At 42.0% G+C, this 18,070-nt stretch overlaps 1 protein-coding gene across 7 annotated transcripts in view; it reads left to right on the plus strand.

Moving 5' to 3' along the window:
• Positions 1-18,070, plus strand: part of pibf1 (progesterone immunomodulatory binding factor 1) — a 155,849-nt gene that overhangs the window by 94,559 nt on the left and 43,220 nt on the right. For all 7 annotated transcript variants that reach the window (XM_068034294.1, XM_068034298.1, XM_068034295.1 and 4 more), the window contains one exon: positions 12,772-12,874. In XM_068034294.1, the coding sequence (XP_067890395.1) occupies positions 12,772-12,874 (103 nt within the window). The remainder of the gene's footprint in view (positions 1-12,771; positions 12,875-18,070) is intronic.

Consider the following 18,070-nt stretch of genomic DNA (forward strand, 5'->3'; position numbering starts at 1 on the left):
TTGTCTCTTAGCTATTTGTGTGTTCCTTGCTGTGTGTGGGCTGGCTGCTGTGTTTCCTGCATTGCAGTATTTGCTACACTCCAGAAGTACTTGATTGGCTGTGAAACGCTTTGGGACATTGTGGGGTTGTGAAAGGCACTATATAAAATGCAAGAAAGAACAGATTAAACTTTTGAAGACTAAGAACATACATCTAAATCTTCATACCTTCCTGTAAGTCCAAGGTTTTATAATTAGCTAGGGTTAAGAATAAAATCTTGGCAACTGTATGACAGAGGGTTAGTGTGCTACAGTATAACCTCACGCTAATGGCCCATACATTCAACCCTGGTTTTAACAATCCCAATGGAAAGACCCATTTTCTTTCAATGGAAATTAGCCCTACTACAATGAACACTAATGCAGGGATCGCCTCAACTGATCAGGAAATTTTTTTTTATTCATTCATGGGGTGTGGGCGTCGCTGGCTAGGACAGCATTTATTGCCCATTCCTGATTGCCCTTGAGAAGATGGTGGTGAGCTGCCTTCTTGAACCGCTGCAGTCCAGTGGGGTAGGTACACCAACAGTGCTGTTAGGAAGGGAGTTCCAGGATTTTGACCCAGCGACAGTGAAGGAACGGCAATATAGTTCCAAGTCAGGATGGTGTGTGGCTTGGACGGAAACTTGCAGGTGGTCATGTTCCCATACAACTGCTGCCCTTGTCCTTCTAGGTGGTCAAGGTCACGGGTTTGGAAGGTGCTGTCTAAGGAGCCTTGGTGTGTTGCTGCACTGCATCTAGTCAATGTTACACACTGCTGCCACTATGTGTCGGTGGTGGAGGGAGTGAATGTTGGAGGTTGTGGATGGGGTGCCAATCAAGCGGGCGCTTGGTCCTGGATGGTATCTACCTTCTTGAGTGTTGTTGGAGCTGCACCTATCCAGTATTCCATCACACTCCTGACTTGAGTCTTGTAGATGATGGATGCTTTGGGGAGTCAGGAGTGAGTTACTCGCCGCAGGATTCCTAGCCTGTGACCTGCTCTTGAAGCCACAGTATTTATATGGCTACTCCAGTTCAGTTTCTGGTCAATGGTAACCCCCAGGATGTTGAAATTGAAAGATAACCTATTGTAATGCAAATCCCACATGACCTATGAATTCGTTGCCTGATAAGATGGTCTGCCATTTATAAACAAACTGCAACAAGGCAATGATCCTAAGGGAGCAGTTTCGACGCAGTAACTGGCATGCGGCAATATGCTTAAGATGGTGAGTAAGAGATAGTCTTTGTCTCTGAAGACAAAACTTCAAGTCATGGATGATCTGGACCATATAGGAAAATTGCAAGCCACAATCTGCAAAGCACTCGGCTTAGCAAAGAGCACTGTGTGTGACCAATAGAGGAAAAATCAAATTTGCTATCATTGAAGATGAAATGCCAATCCAGAGGAACAAAATGGCAGGGCATTAAATTTGAAGAAAACCAAACCCCAACCCGAACAACTATTAATGACGAGGGCAGCATTGAATCAGTGACAATGAGTCAGAGGGGACAGTGTCTTTTTATGTTAATCATACTAATTTTAAAATAATGTTATTAAAAATGTAAAAAGAAGTTGGATTGTAGGGAATGCATTCCTTATAGGCAGTAAAAAAAATGGAGTCATAGAGTTACACAGCACCGAAACAGGCCCTTCGGCCCATCGTATCCGTGACGCCCATCAAGCACCGATCTAATCCCATTTTCCAGCACTTGGTCAGTAGCCTTGTATGCTATAGCGTTTCAAGTGCTCATCTAGATACTTCTTAAAAGTTATGAGGGTTCCTGCCTCTACCACCCCTTCAGGCATTGTGTTCCAGATTCCAACCACCCTCTGGGTGAAAAAATGTTTCCTCAAATCCCCTCCAAACCTCCTGCCCCTTACCTTAAATCTGTGCCCCTCAGTTATCAACACCTCCGCTAAGGGAAAATGTTTCTTCCTATCTACCCGGTCTATGCCCCTCATAATTTTGTATACCTCAATCAGGTCCCCCCTCAGCAACCCTAGCCTATCCAGTTTCTCTTCATAGCTGAAATGCTCCAGCCCAGGTAACTTCCTGGTGAATCTCCTCTGCATGCTCTCCAGTGCAATCACATCCTTCCTATGGTGTGGTGACCAGAACTGTACACAGTACTCCAGCTGTGGCCTAACTAGCATTTTATACAGCTCCATCATAACCTCCCTGCTCTTATATTCTATGCCTTGGCTAATAAAGGCAAGTATCCCATATGCCTTCCTAACCAACTTATCTACCTGTGCTGCTGCCTTCAGTGATCTATGGACAAGTATACCATTGTCCCTCTGATCCTCTGTACTTCCTAGGGTCCTACCACCCTTGCCTATGTCCAGACTGGCCAAGAGAGTGTGGGAAAATGGCACACTGACACGGAACACAAAAGTCCGAGTGTATCAGACCTGTGTCCTCAGTACCTTGCTCTATGGCAGCGAGGCCTGGACAACGTATGTCAGCCAAGAGCGACGTCTCAATTCATTCCATCTTCGCTGCCTCCGGAGAATACTTGGCATCAGGTGGCAGGACCGTATCTCCAACACAGAAGTCCTCGAGGCGGCCAATATCCCCAGCTTGTACACACTACTGAGTCAGCGGCGCTTGAGATGGCTTGGCCATGTGAGCCGCATGGAAGATGGCAGGATCCCCAAAGACACATTGTACAGCGAGCTCGCCACTGGTATCAGACCCACCGGCCGTCCATGTCTCCGCTTTAAAGACGTCTGCAAACGCGACATGAAATCCTATGACATTGATCACAATTTGTGGGAGTCAGTTGCCAGCGTTCACCAGAGCTGGCGGGCAGCCATAAAGACGGGGCTAAAATGTGGCGAGTCGAAGAGACTTAGTAGTTGGCAGGAAAAAAGACAGAGGCACAATGGGAGAGCCATCTGTGCAACAGCTCCGACAAACAAATTTCTCTGCAGCACCTGTGGAAGAGCCTGTCACTCTAGAATTGGCCTTTATAGCCACTCCAGGCGCTGCTTCACAAACCACTGACCACCTCCAGGCGCGTATCCATTGTCTCTTGAGATAAGGAGGCCAAAGAAGAAGAAGACCACCCTTGCCTTGTTAGTCCTCCCAAAATGCATCACCTCACACTTCTCAGGATTAAATTCCATTTGCCACTGCTCTGCCCATCTTACCAGCCCATTTATATCATCCTGTAACCTAAGGCTTTCCTCCTCACTATTTACCACCACCAATTTTCATGTCATCTGCGAAGTTACTGATCATGCCTCCTATATTCACGTCTAAATCCTTAATGTACAGTACAAACAGCAAGGGTCCCAGCACCAATCCCTGCGGTACACCACTGGTCACAGGCTTCCAATCGCAAAAACAATCCTCGACCATCACCCTCTACCTCCTGCCACTAAGCCAATTTTTGATCCAATTTGCCAAATTGCCCTGGATCCCATGGGCTTTTACATTCTTAACCAGTCTCCCATGCGGGACCTTATCAAAAGCCTTATTCAAGTCTATGTAGACTACATCAACTGCTTTACCCTCATCTACACATCTAGTCACCTCCTTGAAAAATTCAATCAAGTTTGTTAGGCATGATCTCCCCCGACAAAGCCATGCTGACTATCCTTGATTTTCCCTGCCTCTCCAAGTGGTGATTAATTCTGTCCTTCTGAATTTTTTCCAATAGTTTCTCTAACACTGATGTTCAACTCACCAGCTTGTAACTACCTGGTTTATCCCTGCTACCCTTCTTGAATAATGGTACCACATTCGCTGCCCTCCAGTCCTCTGGCACATCTCCGGTGGCCAGGGAGGATTTGAAAATTTGTGTCAAAGTCGCTGCTATCTCCGCCCTTGCCGCACATAACAGCCTGGAATACATCTCATCTGGGCCTGGGGATTTATCCACTTTTAAGCCTGCCAAAACAGCTAATACCTCCTCCCTTTCAATGCTAATTTGTTCAAGTTTGTCACAATCCCCCTCCCTGATCTCTACACCTACATCGTGCTTTTCCTTAGCGAACACAGATGAAACCTCACCTACATCCTCCGGCTCCACACACAGATTGCCACTTTGGTCCCTAATGGGCCCTACTCTTTCCCTAGTTATCCTCTTGCCCTTAATATACTTATAAAATGCCTTGGGATTTTCCTTTATTTTGCCCGCCAGTGTTTTTTCATGCCCCCTCTTTGCTCTTCGAATTACTTTTTTAAGAACCCCCCCCTACACTTTCTATACTCCTCTAGGGCATCCGCTGTTTTCAGCCCCCTGAATCTTCCATAAGCCTCCTTTTTTTTCCTTATTCAATCCTCCATATCCCTTGACATCCAGGGTTCCTTGGATTTGTTGGTTCTACCCTTCACCTTTACAGGAACATGTTGGTCCTGAACTCTCTCTCTTTCCTTTTTGAATGACTCCCACTGGTCTGATATAGACTTTCCTACAAGTAGCTGCTCTCAGTCCACTTTTGCCAGATCCTGTTTTATCATATTGAAATCTGCTTTCCCCCAATTCAGTACCTTTATTTCCGGTCTATCTTTGTCTTTTTCCATAACTACCTTAAATCTTAGAGTTATGGTCACTATTCCTGAAATGCTCCCCCACTGACATTGATACCACTTGTCCGGCTTCATTCCCTTGGATTAGGTCCAGTACCGCCCCTTCTCTTGTAGGACCTTCAACATGCTGGCTCAAAAAGCTCTCCTGTATGCACTTTTAAGAATTTCGCCCCCTTTAAGCCTTTTGCACTTTCCATCTGTAACAATCCTGTGCATGCCAAATGCATTTACATTCCTTGCACCTGGCATTGCTATGGCACAAAGTGGCATTGCATTCCTGTCAAGTTGACGTCTTTTCAATATGTCCATCTAAATATGGACAGACGCAAAAAAAATTCACCTATTCTCCCTTTTCCTTATTCTGCAGAGGCTGTGTATGAACTGCAGCTGAGATCTTCACCCCATTAATCCAACTCTGCATAAAGAAAGAACTTGCATTTATAAAGTCCCAAACACCCTGTTACAGTGTCACACTGCTAGTGGCCTCTATGCAGCTAATAAAAAAATGTTTTTAAGGCCCCTGCGCTATACATAGCATGCTGGAAGACAAGGAAAATGCTGTTCCCTCACATCCATTATTGTGGTGCAAATGATGGGAAGTATATTGGATTACATTCCATCATTGAAATGAATTACAAAACACACACCCACATATAGCCGGACATACAGTATATCATCAGTCACTTCCGATGGTGAATTGAAGTGATATTAAAATGGGTGGGGATGCAGAAGAGCATGTCCTTGCCCCTGCCTGCCCTAATTCCATAAGTATGCTGGCCACCTTCCCTCTTCCTTGAATCCTTTCTTACTTTAACTCTTCAAAAATGAAATGTTTAGTTTAGACTATATGCTCTATTCAACAAATATTTGGTCACAAATGAGCTAATGAAAAACCTGTTTTATTCAGTAAGTCAGCCATTTGAATGTAATTAGCAGGTCCAATATTGGGGAAAAAGGTATCTATCAATCTTGAGTTTCAGACACTTGTTTTGCAATCTTTTCTCATGTTTTTATGATGCAGTCAGATGCTTTCGGCAACATTGTTTAACATCTCGATAGGCGAACATACTGGATATTTAAACAGAAGCAGGTCTTCATTCTCTAATTAGTCTTTCTCAAACATTTTTGAGATTCCATTCTTATCCTTTAGTTCTGCTCTAGGGCAGAAGTTTAATTTAAAAAAACTTTTGAGAAATGCAGACAGTAAAAACACTAAAGTATTCAAAGTAAATCCAGAAGAAGTAAAGCAGTTGAAATGAATCTTGACTTTAATCTGCATAAGATTTGACTACTTTTGCACTGGAGTGATAACTTTGTGTTTAATTTTGATCATTAGTTTTTTGCTAAAGATTTTGAACTCCTTGAGAACAAATGTATGACAAGATGTTGCTAAACGCTTTTAGAACATCTGTTAATTTTAAGATTTATTTTATGCAGGTAGTGTACATCAACTTTTATAAGGAAGGATCTTTGAGTTAGTAAACATCATACTTCAGTTAAAATTGCAGACAGTAACTGCTGCACTTTATAGATTTTGTGCTGTTTTTATTGTGAAACGAAACAAATCTAAATTCATCCACATATAAACACACCTAAAGTGGAGTTTTGGTTGGCAGGAAGATTTGAGTGGTTTAATACCTGTTAATTTAATAAAAGTGACTTCTAAAGGCAGGATTCCTTATTTCCAAGCGGGAAATAGCAAAGTGAAAAAGATTTGAGTAAGACTGCTAGCTTGACGAGCAGTTTTGGCATGCATTTGGAAATCACTCACATTGAACAAGAGCATTTCCAGGCCTCCGCAATACCTAAGATGGCAGATATGATAAAGTACTAGAAGATTGCTGTTAGCCAGCAGTTGCAATCTTACAAAATTGATGCTTCATTATATAGGAGGAGCTGTGATAAGGAGAAAATAACTGCAACTTATTCATAAATGTTGGCTTTACTGAATAGTGCAGTCGCTTATCAACAGCAGTCATCTTTGATTCTCCTTGCTCTGAGCCGCTTTTGCATTGCTGTGCATGACATCATAATCCTATCACGGGTGGAAGCTGTAAGGGAATTTCCCAGCTTTTTCAAACATGAAGCAAATGCCACATGCAGCTAAAGGAGTGACATAGGCCTTCAAGTATCTTTCTATATATAATATAGATTCTTTTGACTTTACACTGTAAGTTAGAGAACATAGTCACTCTCTTTATCTTTTTCTAATGTATTTGTGTTGCTGATTGTATCACACTCATACTTCTGCTTTGCTCTTTGCTGCTTCTTTTCCTTTAGTGTGCACTCTATCGGTTCCGAAGAAAGGTTACTCACCCGAAACGTTAACTCTGCTTCTCTTTCCACGGATGCTGCCAGACCTGCTGAGTGGTTCCAGCATTTCTTGTTTTTATTACTACTACCCCTTTACTTTTCTACCAGCCATTCTTCTTACTACCTGTTCATTTATATCACTATCCCTGCATCGTCTGCACTGCAACTCACTTGCAGCCCCTGCATTCTCACCACCGCCTTCACCCCCCCCCCCCCCCCCCCCCCACCCTCAGTCACCTCAAAGGCAATGTTGAGGCTAGGCAACAGGAACTAAAAACAATCTAAAATTTCTAGCACTGATTGTGTTGCTATCTTTTCTAATTCCAGGCATGTGTTCCATCATATTTAATAGTAACTTATCACATTCACCAGTAGTGAGGTAGATTCACTTTTTGAAAAGGTCTTTCACATTGGGGAATTTGAGGCAATATACTGTTTAAAGTGAAACTGAAATACTGGCAATGCACAGGTGTTATGTATTTCCAGTATTTGCATTTACTATTTCTGGTATTTCCTTACTGCTAGAGTACATCTGCTGTGAACAGCCTATTCCAGCAAAGGGAATGGCATAGACACAAGACTCTGTGCTTCAACACAAGAAAAATAGATGCAAATATTATCAGCAGCATGAAGTGGTCTTTGTCATTTTCACCAGATAGGAATTAAATCAGTTCAATCCAGCCTTAAAGTGAGAATACATTACCCTGTTCTGTTCCCAGAATCAGGAGGACTGTAACTGGGTCCTCTACAGCTGGCATGCTGAGTGCTTCCTGACTGAATCAGGTGGCGTTCTGTTTATCTGCTATCTAACCTGACCCAAGGACAGTGGTACCCCTGGATCTCTGTGGGGCTTAACAGATCAGTGACTTACTCTCCCACAGTCGTATCTGGGATCCATAGGTGACAAGATGCTGTAGGTGCAGAGGTGAGATTGCTGCAATATATGGTTTTCTCGAAGTACCCTGTGGACAAATCTTAGCAAGTTCTTCGTTGTGTTTATTTCCTCAGCTGTTTGGGTTTCGGATGTTTATCCATGTTATGAGATTTTATTGGAGAATGCTTGTATTAGCATCTGCTGTCCAAGTTGCAAATATTTTTAAATGATATATATTTCATTTTAGGACTTTTGTTCTTAGCTCATTGACTTTTGTAAGGAAATAATGTGTTATCTAAAATGGCAGGTTTTATTAAAAGGGCACCATCAGCATAGAGAGATACAGCACCAAAACAGGCCCTTCGGCCCAACGAGTCTGCGCCGACATCAACCATCCATTTATATCAATCCTACATTAATCCCATTTTCCCTCTCACATCCCCACCTTCCCTCAATTCTCCTACCACCGACCTACACTAGGGGTAACTTTTTTTTTTACAATGGCCAATTTACCTATCAACCCGCAAATCTTTGGCACGTGGGAGGAAACCCACACAGTCACAGGGAGAACTTGTAAACTCCGCACCGGCAGTACCCAGAACTGAACCCGGGTCGCTGGAGCTGTGAGGCTGCAGTGCTAGCCACAACATGAAAAAGAATGCATCAGTATATTTTTGCATTTGCAGACATATATTGCAATGGCACAAAATACATCAGATGTCGATTCTGAATCATGAAGACGATGGTAAATTGTTCTTCATCCTTACTCCTCCAAAAGAAGATTTGCTAAATATATTTTCATGAAGGTAGCATCTCCTCTGTTCAAAATAATTGAACGTACGACTGCTAAGAAGCAATCTTATAGGATGCAATGAGGAAAAGGCAAAGGGGGCAATCATTCCTCTGACTTTTCTCTTGACATGGAGTACTTGATATGACCACATTTTATACAATTTATTTTACACATTTTATTCAGAGAATGACACCTACATTTAACGATCAGTAATCTAGCTTGTACATCGAATAATAAATATGTATTTTCTTAATTGGTTAATTTCACAAAAATATGAAAGTATCTTTTTGAAAGTTCTTCATGCACATTAGAAACTTTTTTCACATTATTTGTTCTTTTCAGTAATCTATGCTGGACGTACTCCTTTCTGTAATCATTAAAATAAAAAAAAATCATGATTACGTGGAGCGCCAGTAAAACCTTACAACATATGAATTTGCTATTTTGCAGGTCTTTTCCTGCCCGTACAGCAAACTGCAAATTAAATGGTAAATTAAACATGATCTCAGTATTATTAGTAGCATGTCATTCAAGTTGTTGCCCCTACATGCTGCTGTATTCAATGGAAGATTTCCCAATTCATAACAGGAGTTCTATGATTTATTTTGTTTCGATTATATTTCTATAGTAAGATTAGCATTACTGAATTAGGTGTGGGTTTTGATTCCCAATCACTAGAATAGTTATTTTTATCATTTGGAAATGCATTTCCATTTAGAAAGGAATGCTCCTTTACATTATTTGTATGCAAAGTCTGTCATTTAGCAATTGACATATTTATAAAATAGTCTGTGTGGTTTGATATAGTTCATTGAGCAGAGATTTCATCACTCATTGTATTTCCTTGGTTATAGCATTCAATAGAAATCTTTTTTCAAGTTGAAAAAATTGATTTCTTTTGTAAAGAGAAAAGACAGATTAATGTTTCAGGTGTAGATTTTTGTGAAACTCATTTGTGTTCAGATCAGAGGGCTGCAATTGAAAGTTATGCTGTTCTTCAAGGTTGTTTTGAGCTTGCTTAAAACAGCTTTGGAAGCTAAGTTGGCAATTGCAGAGGGGATGAAACAGAGATGTTCAGCGGAATAGGTGCACCATGGGTTGATGCAGTTCATTAAGCTGCTTTGATTTACTGTAAGCTGAACATACCAAGCAGCAGTTATGATCAGATTAATTTAGCTCGACCAGTGCAATTTACCATTGTGTAATGATAACAGATGCCCCTCTACGTTGCTTTCATTGATCTCACCAAAGCCTTTGACCTTGTCAGCAGACGTTGTCTCTTCAGACTACAATGAAAGATTGGATGCCCACCAATGCTACTAACTATCATCACCTCATTCCATGACAATATGAAAGGCACAATTCAGCATAGCGGCGTCTCAACAGACCCCTGTCCTATCCTGAGTGGCGTGAAACAGGGCTGTGTTCTCGCACCTACACTGTTTGGGATCTTCTCCCTGCTGCTGTCATGCGTTCAAGTCTTCAGAAGAAGGAATTTTCTTCCACATAAGATCAGGTGGCAGGTTGTTCAACCTTGCCCGTCTAAGAGCGAAGACCAAAGTACGGAAAGTCCTCATCAGGGAACTCCTCTTTGCTGACGTTGCTGCTTTAACATCTCACACTGAAGAGTGTCTGCAGAGACTCATGGGCAGGTTTGCGGTGCCTGCACCGAATTTGGCATAACCATCAGCCACAAGAAAACAAACATCATGGGACAGGATGTCACAAATGCCCCATCCATAAATATCGGCAACCACACTCTGGAAGTGGTTCAAGAGTTCACCTACCTAGGCTCAACTATCACCAGTAACCTGTCTCTCGATTCATAAATCAACAAGCGCATGGGAAAGGCTTCCACTGCTATGTCCAGACTGGCCAGGAGAGTGTGGGAAAATGGCACACTGACACAGAACACAAAAGTTCAAGTGTATCAAGCCTGTGTCCTCAGTACCTTGTTCAACGGCAGCGAGGCCTGGACAACGTACGTCAGCCAAGAGCGACGTCTCAATTCATTCCATCTTCGCTGCCTCCGAAGAATCCTTGGCATCAGGTGGCAGGACTGTATCTCCAACACTGAAGTCCTCGAGGTGACCAACATCCCCAGCATATTCACTCTACAAAACCACCGGCGCATGAGATGGCTTGGCCATGTGAGCCGCATGGAAGATGGCAGGATCCCCAAGGACACATTGTACAGCGAGCTTGTCACTGGTATCAGACCCACCGGCCGTCCTTGTCTCCACTTTAAAGACGTCTGCAAATGCAACATAAAGTCCTGTAACATTGATCACAAGTAGTGGGAGTCAGTTGCCAGCGATCACCAGAGCTGGCGGGCAACGATAAAGGCGGGGCGAAAGCGTGGCGAGTCGAAGAGACTTAGCAATTGGCAGGAAAAAAAGTTAGAAGCGTAAGGAGAGAGCCAACTGCGTAACAGCCCTGTCAACCAATTTTATCTGCAGCACCTGTGGAAGAATCTGTCACTCTAGAATTGGCCTTTATAGCCATTCCAGGCGCTGTTTCACAAACCACTGACCACCTCCAGTTACTTACCCATTGTTCCTCGAGACATGGAGGCCAAAGAAGAATGATAAAAATGAAGAACACACCACACATCCCCACGTCAACTTCTAGGACCAAGCGATGGATATTCTGTTCAGTCTGATTAATGTATTCCATCACTGGACAAATGCAATCTTTTTAGAGCACTGAAACTGTTACTGTTGTCAAGTGTAGCTCCCCATTCAATTTGACCATACAAGATTAATCTTATACTTTTCTTAAGTCTAACCATTGACAAACCACTGACCACCTCCAGGCGCGTATCCATTGTCTCTCGAGATAAGGAGGCCCAAAAGAAAAAAAGAAACCATTGACATGAATTTATGAATGGGAAATTATGTTTGACGAACCTGTTGGAGTTTTTTGAGGATGGTACTAATAATTGATAAAGGGGAGTCGGTGGATGTGGTATACTTGGATTTTCAGAAGGCTTTTGATGAAGTCCCCCACGGGAGGTTGGTTAGGAAAATTAAAGCACATGGGATAGGAGATACTATACTGCCATGGATTAAGGAATGGTTAACCGGCAGAAAGCGGACAGTAGGGATAAATGGGTCATTCTCATGTTGGCAAGCTATGATTAGTGGGGTACCACAGGGTTCAGTGCTTGGGCCCTAGCTGTTCACACTATATATCAATGATTTGGATGTGGGGACCAAATGTAGTATTTCCAAGTCCACAGTTGACACAAAACTAGGTGGAAATGTGTGTTGTGGGCAAGAATGTGGCAGATGGAATATAATGTGGAAAAATGTGAGGTTATCCACTTTGGTAGGAGGAACAGATGTGCAGAGTATTTCTTAAATGGTAAGAGATTAGAAAGTGTAGATGTACAAAGGGACCTGGGTGTCCTTGTCAATAAGTCACTGAAAGCTAACATGCAGGTGCAGCAAGCAATTAGGAAGGCTAATGGTATGTTAGCCTTTATCGCAAGAAGATTTGAGTACAGGAGTAGTGAAGTCTTGCTTCAATTGTATAGACCTTGGTTCGACCGCACTGGAGTACTGTGTGCAGTTTTGGTCCCCTTCCCATAGAGGGAGTGCAACGAAGGTTCACCATGCTTGTTCCCGGGGTGGCAGGACTGTCCTCTGAAGAGAGATTGGGGAAACTGGCCATGTACTCTCTAGAGTTTTGAAGAATGACAGGTGATCTCATTGAAACCTACAAGATACTTAAAGGGATAGACAGGGTAGATGCAGCTGAGATGTTTCCTCTGGTTGAGGAGTCTAAAACCAGGGGGCACAATTTCAAAATAAGGGGGAAGCCACTTAGGACAGAGATGAGGAGAAATTTCTTTACTCAGAGGGTTGTGCATCTTTGAAATTCTCTACCATAGAGGGCTGTTTATGTTGAGTATGTTTAAAGCAGAGAATGACAGATTTCTAAATACAAATGACATAAGGGGATATGAGGATAGTGTGGGAAAAAGGCATTGAAGTGGATGATCAGCCATGATCATGTTGAATGGCGGGGCAGGCTTGATGGGCTGAATGGCCTACTGCTCCTATGTTCCTATGACATTCCCGATCCTTCAATTATAAAAGCTAAACTTCTTTAGCACTCATCTGTATTAAGGAATATGTAATTATGAAACATTGTGGAACATTGTAACTTTAAATGGACAAATATGCTTCAGTCTATTAATTGCCTTCTCCTTTCTTCTGTCACAGTGTTCACCTTGCAAGAAGGTTGTTACAATTGGAAAAGCAAAATTCACTCCTTCGGAAAGACCTAGATTGTCACAAGACCCATGCTAATGAATTGAGTCAAGAGGTAAATTGTATGACAAAAATGAAGCGTGTTTGTACACAATGGATTATTTATTACCGGCCACAGTGGACACTAGATGCAGGTCAGTTATTGATTGCTGTTTCTTCAATTTGTAGGCAATATATATTGCAGTCTGGCCGATATTCAGACCTGAGTCAGGTCTGAGAAGTCCTTGTGTGCATTTTCTGATTTGTGGCTTTGGACCTGGATGGGAACCCATCTATCAGGTTATTTAATGCACTTGTCATTCATCAATGAATCAAGCTATCCCGTTCAATTATAAACATACTATGTGTTTGACAACCTGGGCTTTTTTGGTGATTTTGATTGACTGTAGGTTAAAGATATGAATCTGGTCTCTTGAGGGCCAGGGCCAATGATTCTTTGACAGAAAGTGTTATTATTAAGAGTTTCAAATTATGGACTTTCATCTGTGCTAATTTCTTTGGTTAGTCTGAAGACAGAGAATAGATTGGGCTAAATCAGTGGTTTCATGGTAGTGTTTCAGCATATGAAAGTGAGTCTGTGTACGAAGGACTTATTTTATATTGAGAGATAGCTCAGAAGGAGCATCTGTTGTTTTGACAATTCGGGAAGAATAGGAAGTCTTATAATCATTTTAAATATGCTTTATAGTGTTCATTTACCCATTAAATGTTAAAGAAAGCCTCAGTCTGATTGAATATATATTCATTCACAACCAAAGATGGGATCATGTGGTGGTAAATGATACAGTCCAGTAAGTTGGAGTACAGTGACTAGAGTTGTCTGTTTGATCGCTACACCTCATATTGGGCAAGTAAAAAAGGATGAATTCTGTTTTACAGGAACATCACGTCTATTTACCAAAGTGGACAGACAGTGATGTTGACCCAAGAAATATATCATGTATCAAAGTTCAAAAATATAACAGTTGTATTTTTTTGGCTCCCAACTCCTTTTCATTATTCAAGCCCCTCCAACCCACAAGCCTTTGTAGCAAGTAAAGGAAAACTTGCAGTTGCACCTTGCTACATCAACAGCTAGTCTATTTACATCAGCATAAAAGTAGTAATTTCTTATCCATACCCTCTGGAATGTTCCACTATCACTACAAGCTTCACCTTCCCAAGAGGCTAAGAACTGGGGAACATATTAAAGTTTACTGTTATGGTAAAATGGTCAATTTTCTCAAACAGATCAAATTTTACAGTTGTCTATTAATTGATTTATGTGTTGGGTTGTACGATTGTATGCATATAAGATTTACACAGTTTTTGAGAGAGCTTACTTCTCTGCTTTTTTTCTTACAATCGTAAAACTTGTGGACTTGAGCTCCACACATGTAGTCTATTTTCTAGAGTATAAACACATACAACTTCCTGGAAACCATATTTGGGAATATAAGGGCTAATTCCTCCAGCGAGCAGTAGCATTAGCCAATAAATCATAAGACAGCCAACTGATTGTCAAACCATTTAAACTGCTCTTTGTGAGCCCTAGTTGGGGAATCAGCCCTATCATTTTCTCTTAGCAAGCAATATTTATCTTGAACTTTCTGCAAACTCCAAGACTTTCCTTTGTTTCTCATAGAGGGACACTGAAAATATGATAATGGTAGGACATCCTAGCCTGTGTTATGGAGACTGGGAATTCCCACTTCTTGATATTTGTAAACTATAAAAGGGCATCCGTTACACAGGGTTAAAATTAAAAGGATTTGGGTGTGGTCATTAACCATTCATTAAATATTTGTAGTCAGCATGAGGTTTTTACCAACAAATCTAATCAAGCGCTGGATGAGATTTTTTTGAGTATTTGAGTCAAAATAGATTGCCTGTAAGTGTAATTTGGAATAGTGTGTGCAATTTTTTGTACCTGGTCGTCAAAGAATCGAAATGGATTGAAAGAGTTCAGTTGACAGCAACAGGAAAGATGCATGGAATCAAAACTAAATTTCGAGATAGAGGAATGCAACTGAATACATTGGACAAAAAAGATGTAGAGTGGACAATTGAAGTATTTAAAATATCTAAAGGGCATGATTAATTTGTAACTGGTTTTGTAATTAGTTAAGTTAAATGTGATTTGCAGCAATTTAAAAAAAAAATTCATTCATGGAAGTGGGCATTGTTGGCAAAGCCAGCATTTATTGCCCATCCCAAAATACCTTTGAGACGGTGGTAGTGAGCTGCCGCCTTGAACTCTTGCCATCTTTGTGATGTAGGTTCATCCACAATGCTGCTAGGTGGAGAGTTGCAAGATTTTGACCCAGCGACAATGAAGAATTATATATTTCCAAGTCAGGATGGTGTGTGATTTGGAGGGGAAATTGCAGGTGGTGATGTTGCCTTGTGCCTGCTGTCCTTGTTCTTGTAGATGGTAAAGGTTGCGGGTTTGGAAGGTACTGTCAAAGAAGCCTGGTGAATTGCCTCAGCGCATCTTGTAGATGGTACACATGGCAGCCTCGGTATGCCAATGGTGGAGGCAGTGAATATGTAACGTGGTGGCTGTTTAACATTGGGGTACAAATCAAGTGGGATGCTTTGTCCTGAATGATGTCGAGCTTCTTGTGTTGTTGGAACTGCAGTCATCCAGGAAGTGGAGAGTATTCATTCCATCACACTCCTGACTTGTGCCTTGTAGATGGTGGAAAGGCTTTGGGGAAATCAGGAGTTGCGTTACTCACTGCAGAATACCCAGCCTCTGACCTGCTCTTGTAGCCACAGTATTTATAGGGCTGGTCCAGTGGAGAACAGGAATATAAAATTGACAAAATTTGCCGCCCCTCCCAAACAAAAGGTTGTAGAAACAGATCTGGATAATCATCTAATTAAAAGATAGATTAATTTGAGGGCTATGTATAGATATCTCTATTCCATGCAGTAGTTAAATTTCAATTCTTTTACTTGGACATTTTATCTGCTGTTGTTCTACTACATAATGGAGATTACCTATGTTGATCAAAGACTATGACATTGCACACTGCAACACAGTTTGTCAAAAGGAGAAAGCTAAGAAGACTTTTGTCATTGGTAATGAAAATGCAAGAAAGAATATACAAAAGATGTGACAGCAGTTAAAGAAATTACAATGAAAGCAGTATAAGTAGATTAATATTGTACATAAATACAATGCTCAGCAAAATCTATTAGAATTATAACATCCTAATAATTCTCAACAGAGTATCACTATCTTGGCAGAGAAAGTTAAATGCTCATGCTTACGGTAATTGGCAAATGAAATGGGGGAGGTGAGACTTTTTTATGCAGTGAGTTATGATGCTCTGGAATGCACTGGCTGAGAGGGTGGTGGAAGCAGATTCAATAGTTACTTTCAAAAGGGAATTGAATATATACTTGAAAAAGGAAATATTTGCAAAGCTAAGAGGAAAGGACAGGGGAGTGGGACTAATTGAAAGCTGTTTCAAAGAGGCCGCATAGGCACTGTGTCCCAAATGTCGTCTTCCTCTCCTGTAAGAATTTATAATATTTTATCTCTGAAGTCAACATGATTGTTTTTACGAATAAAACCAGAAAGTGCTGGAAATACTCAGCAGGTCTGGCAGCATCTGTGAAGAGAGAAACAGAGTTAACGTTTCGGGTCTGTGATCTTTCATCACAACTGGCATAGGTTAGAAATGTAATAGATTTTAAGCAAGTAAATGGGGGGGGGGGAGGTGGAGAAAGAGAACAAAAAGGAAGGTGTGTGATAGGGCAGAAGAGATTAAATGACAAAGATGTCATGGGACAAAGGCAAAGGGAGTGCTAACGGTGTGGTGAAAGACAAAGCATTAGTCCAGAGAGAGTGCTAATGACAGAATAATGAACAACTCTGTCCGAAAGCACAAATGTGAAAAGCCAAGTTTAAGGCAGGGAACATGGTTAAAAAATAATAAAATAAAAATAATTTTAAAAAGGCCAGTCAGGCTCTGAAATTAATGAACTCAGTGTTGAGTCCAGAAGGCTGTAGGGTGCCTAATCAAAAAATGAGGTGCTGTTCCTCGAGCTTGTGTTGATGTTCACTGGAACACTGCAGCAGGCCAAGGACAGAAATGTGGGCATGAGAGCAGTGGGTTGTGTTAAAATGGCAAGCAACCGGAAGCTTGTGGTCATGCTTTCAGACAAAGCGGAGTTGTTCCGCAAAGCGGTCACCCAATCTGTGTTTGGTCTTCCCAATATAGAGGTGACCACATTGTGAGCAGCAGTATACTAATTTGAAACAAGTACAAGTAAGATGCTGCTTCACCTGGAGGAGTGTTTGGGGCCTTGGATGGTGGAGGAGAGAGGAGGTAAAATGTTAGGTATTACACCTCCTGCAATTGCATGGGAAGGTGCCGAGATGTCGGGGGTAACGGAGGAGTGGACCAGGGTGTCGCGGAGGGAATGATCTCTTCAGAATGCTGATGGGAGGGTAGGGGGAGATCCATTTAGTGGTGGCATCACGCAGGAGGTGGCAGAAATGGCGCAGGATGATCCTTTGGATGTATAGGTTGGTGGGGTGGAAAGTGAGAACAAGGAGAACTCTGTCACTGTTCTGGGAGGGAGGAGAAGGAGTGAGGGCAGATGTGCAGGCAATGGGTCAGACACGGATAAGGCCCCTGTCAACCACAGGTTGAGGAAAAAGGAAGACATTTTGGAAGCATTCTTGTGGAAGGTTTCTTCATCAGAACAGATCATCGGAGGCCGAGGAACTGGGAGAATGGAATGGAGTCCTTACAGGAAGCAGGGTGAGAGGAAGTGTAGTCAAAGTAGCCATGGGGGTCAATGGGCTTATATTGAATGTTAGTGGACAGTCTATCCCCAGAGATGGAGACAGCGAAGTTGAGGAAGGGAAGGGTTCTGTCGGAGATGGACCATGTGAGAGAAGAGTTGAAATTGGAAGCAAAGTTGATGAAGTTTTCCAGTTCGGGGCGAGAGCAGGAAACGGCACCGATACTGTCATCATTGTACCAGAAAAAGAGTTGGGGGAGGGGCCTGAGTAGGACTGGAACAAGGAGTGTTCGACATACTCCACAAAAAGACAGGCATAATTAGGACCCATGCGGGTACCCATTGCAACACCTTTTACTTGAAAAAAGTGAGTGGAGTTGTTCAATATGAAAACAAGTTCAGCCAGGCAGAGGAGGGTGGAGGTGGATGGGGGTTCGACCCATCGTTTCAGCCTGTTGCTACACCATTAAACCTATTTCTTCCTATCTTAACTCTATCTTTTCTCCAT

This window comes from Heterodontus francisci, chromosome 6 (genome assembly GCF_036365525.1).
Source record: "Heterodontus francisci isolate sHetFra1 chromosome 6, sHetFra1.hap1, whole genome shotgun sequence".
Taxonomy (NCBI): Eukaryota; Metazoa; Chordata; class Chondrichthyes; order Heterodontiformes; family Heterodontidae; genus Heterodontus; species Heterodontus francisci.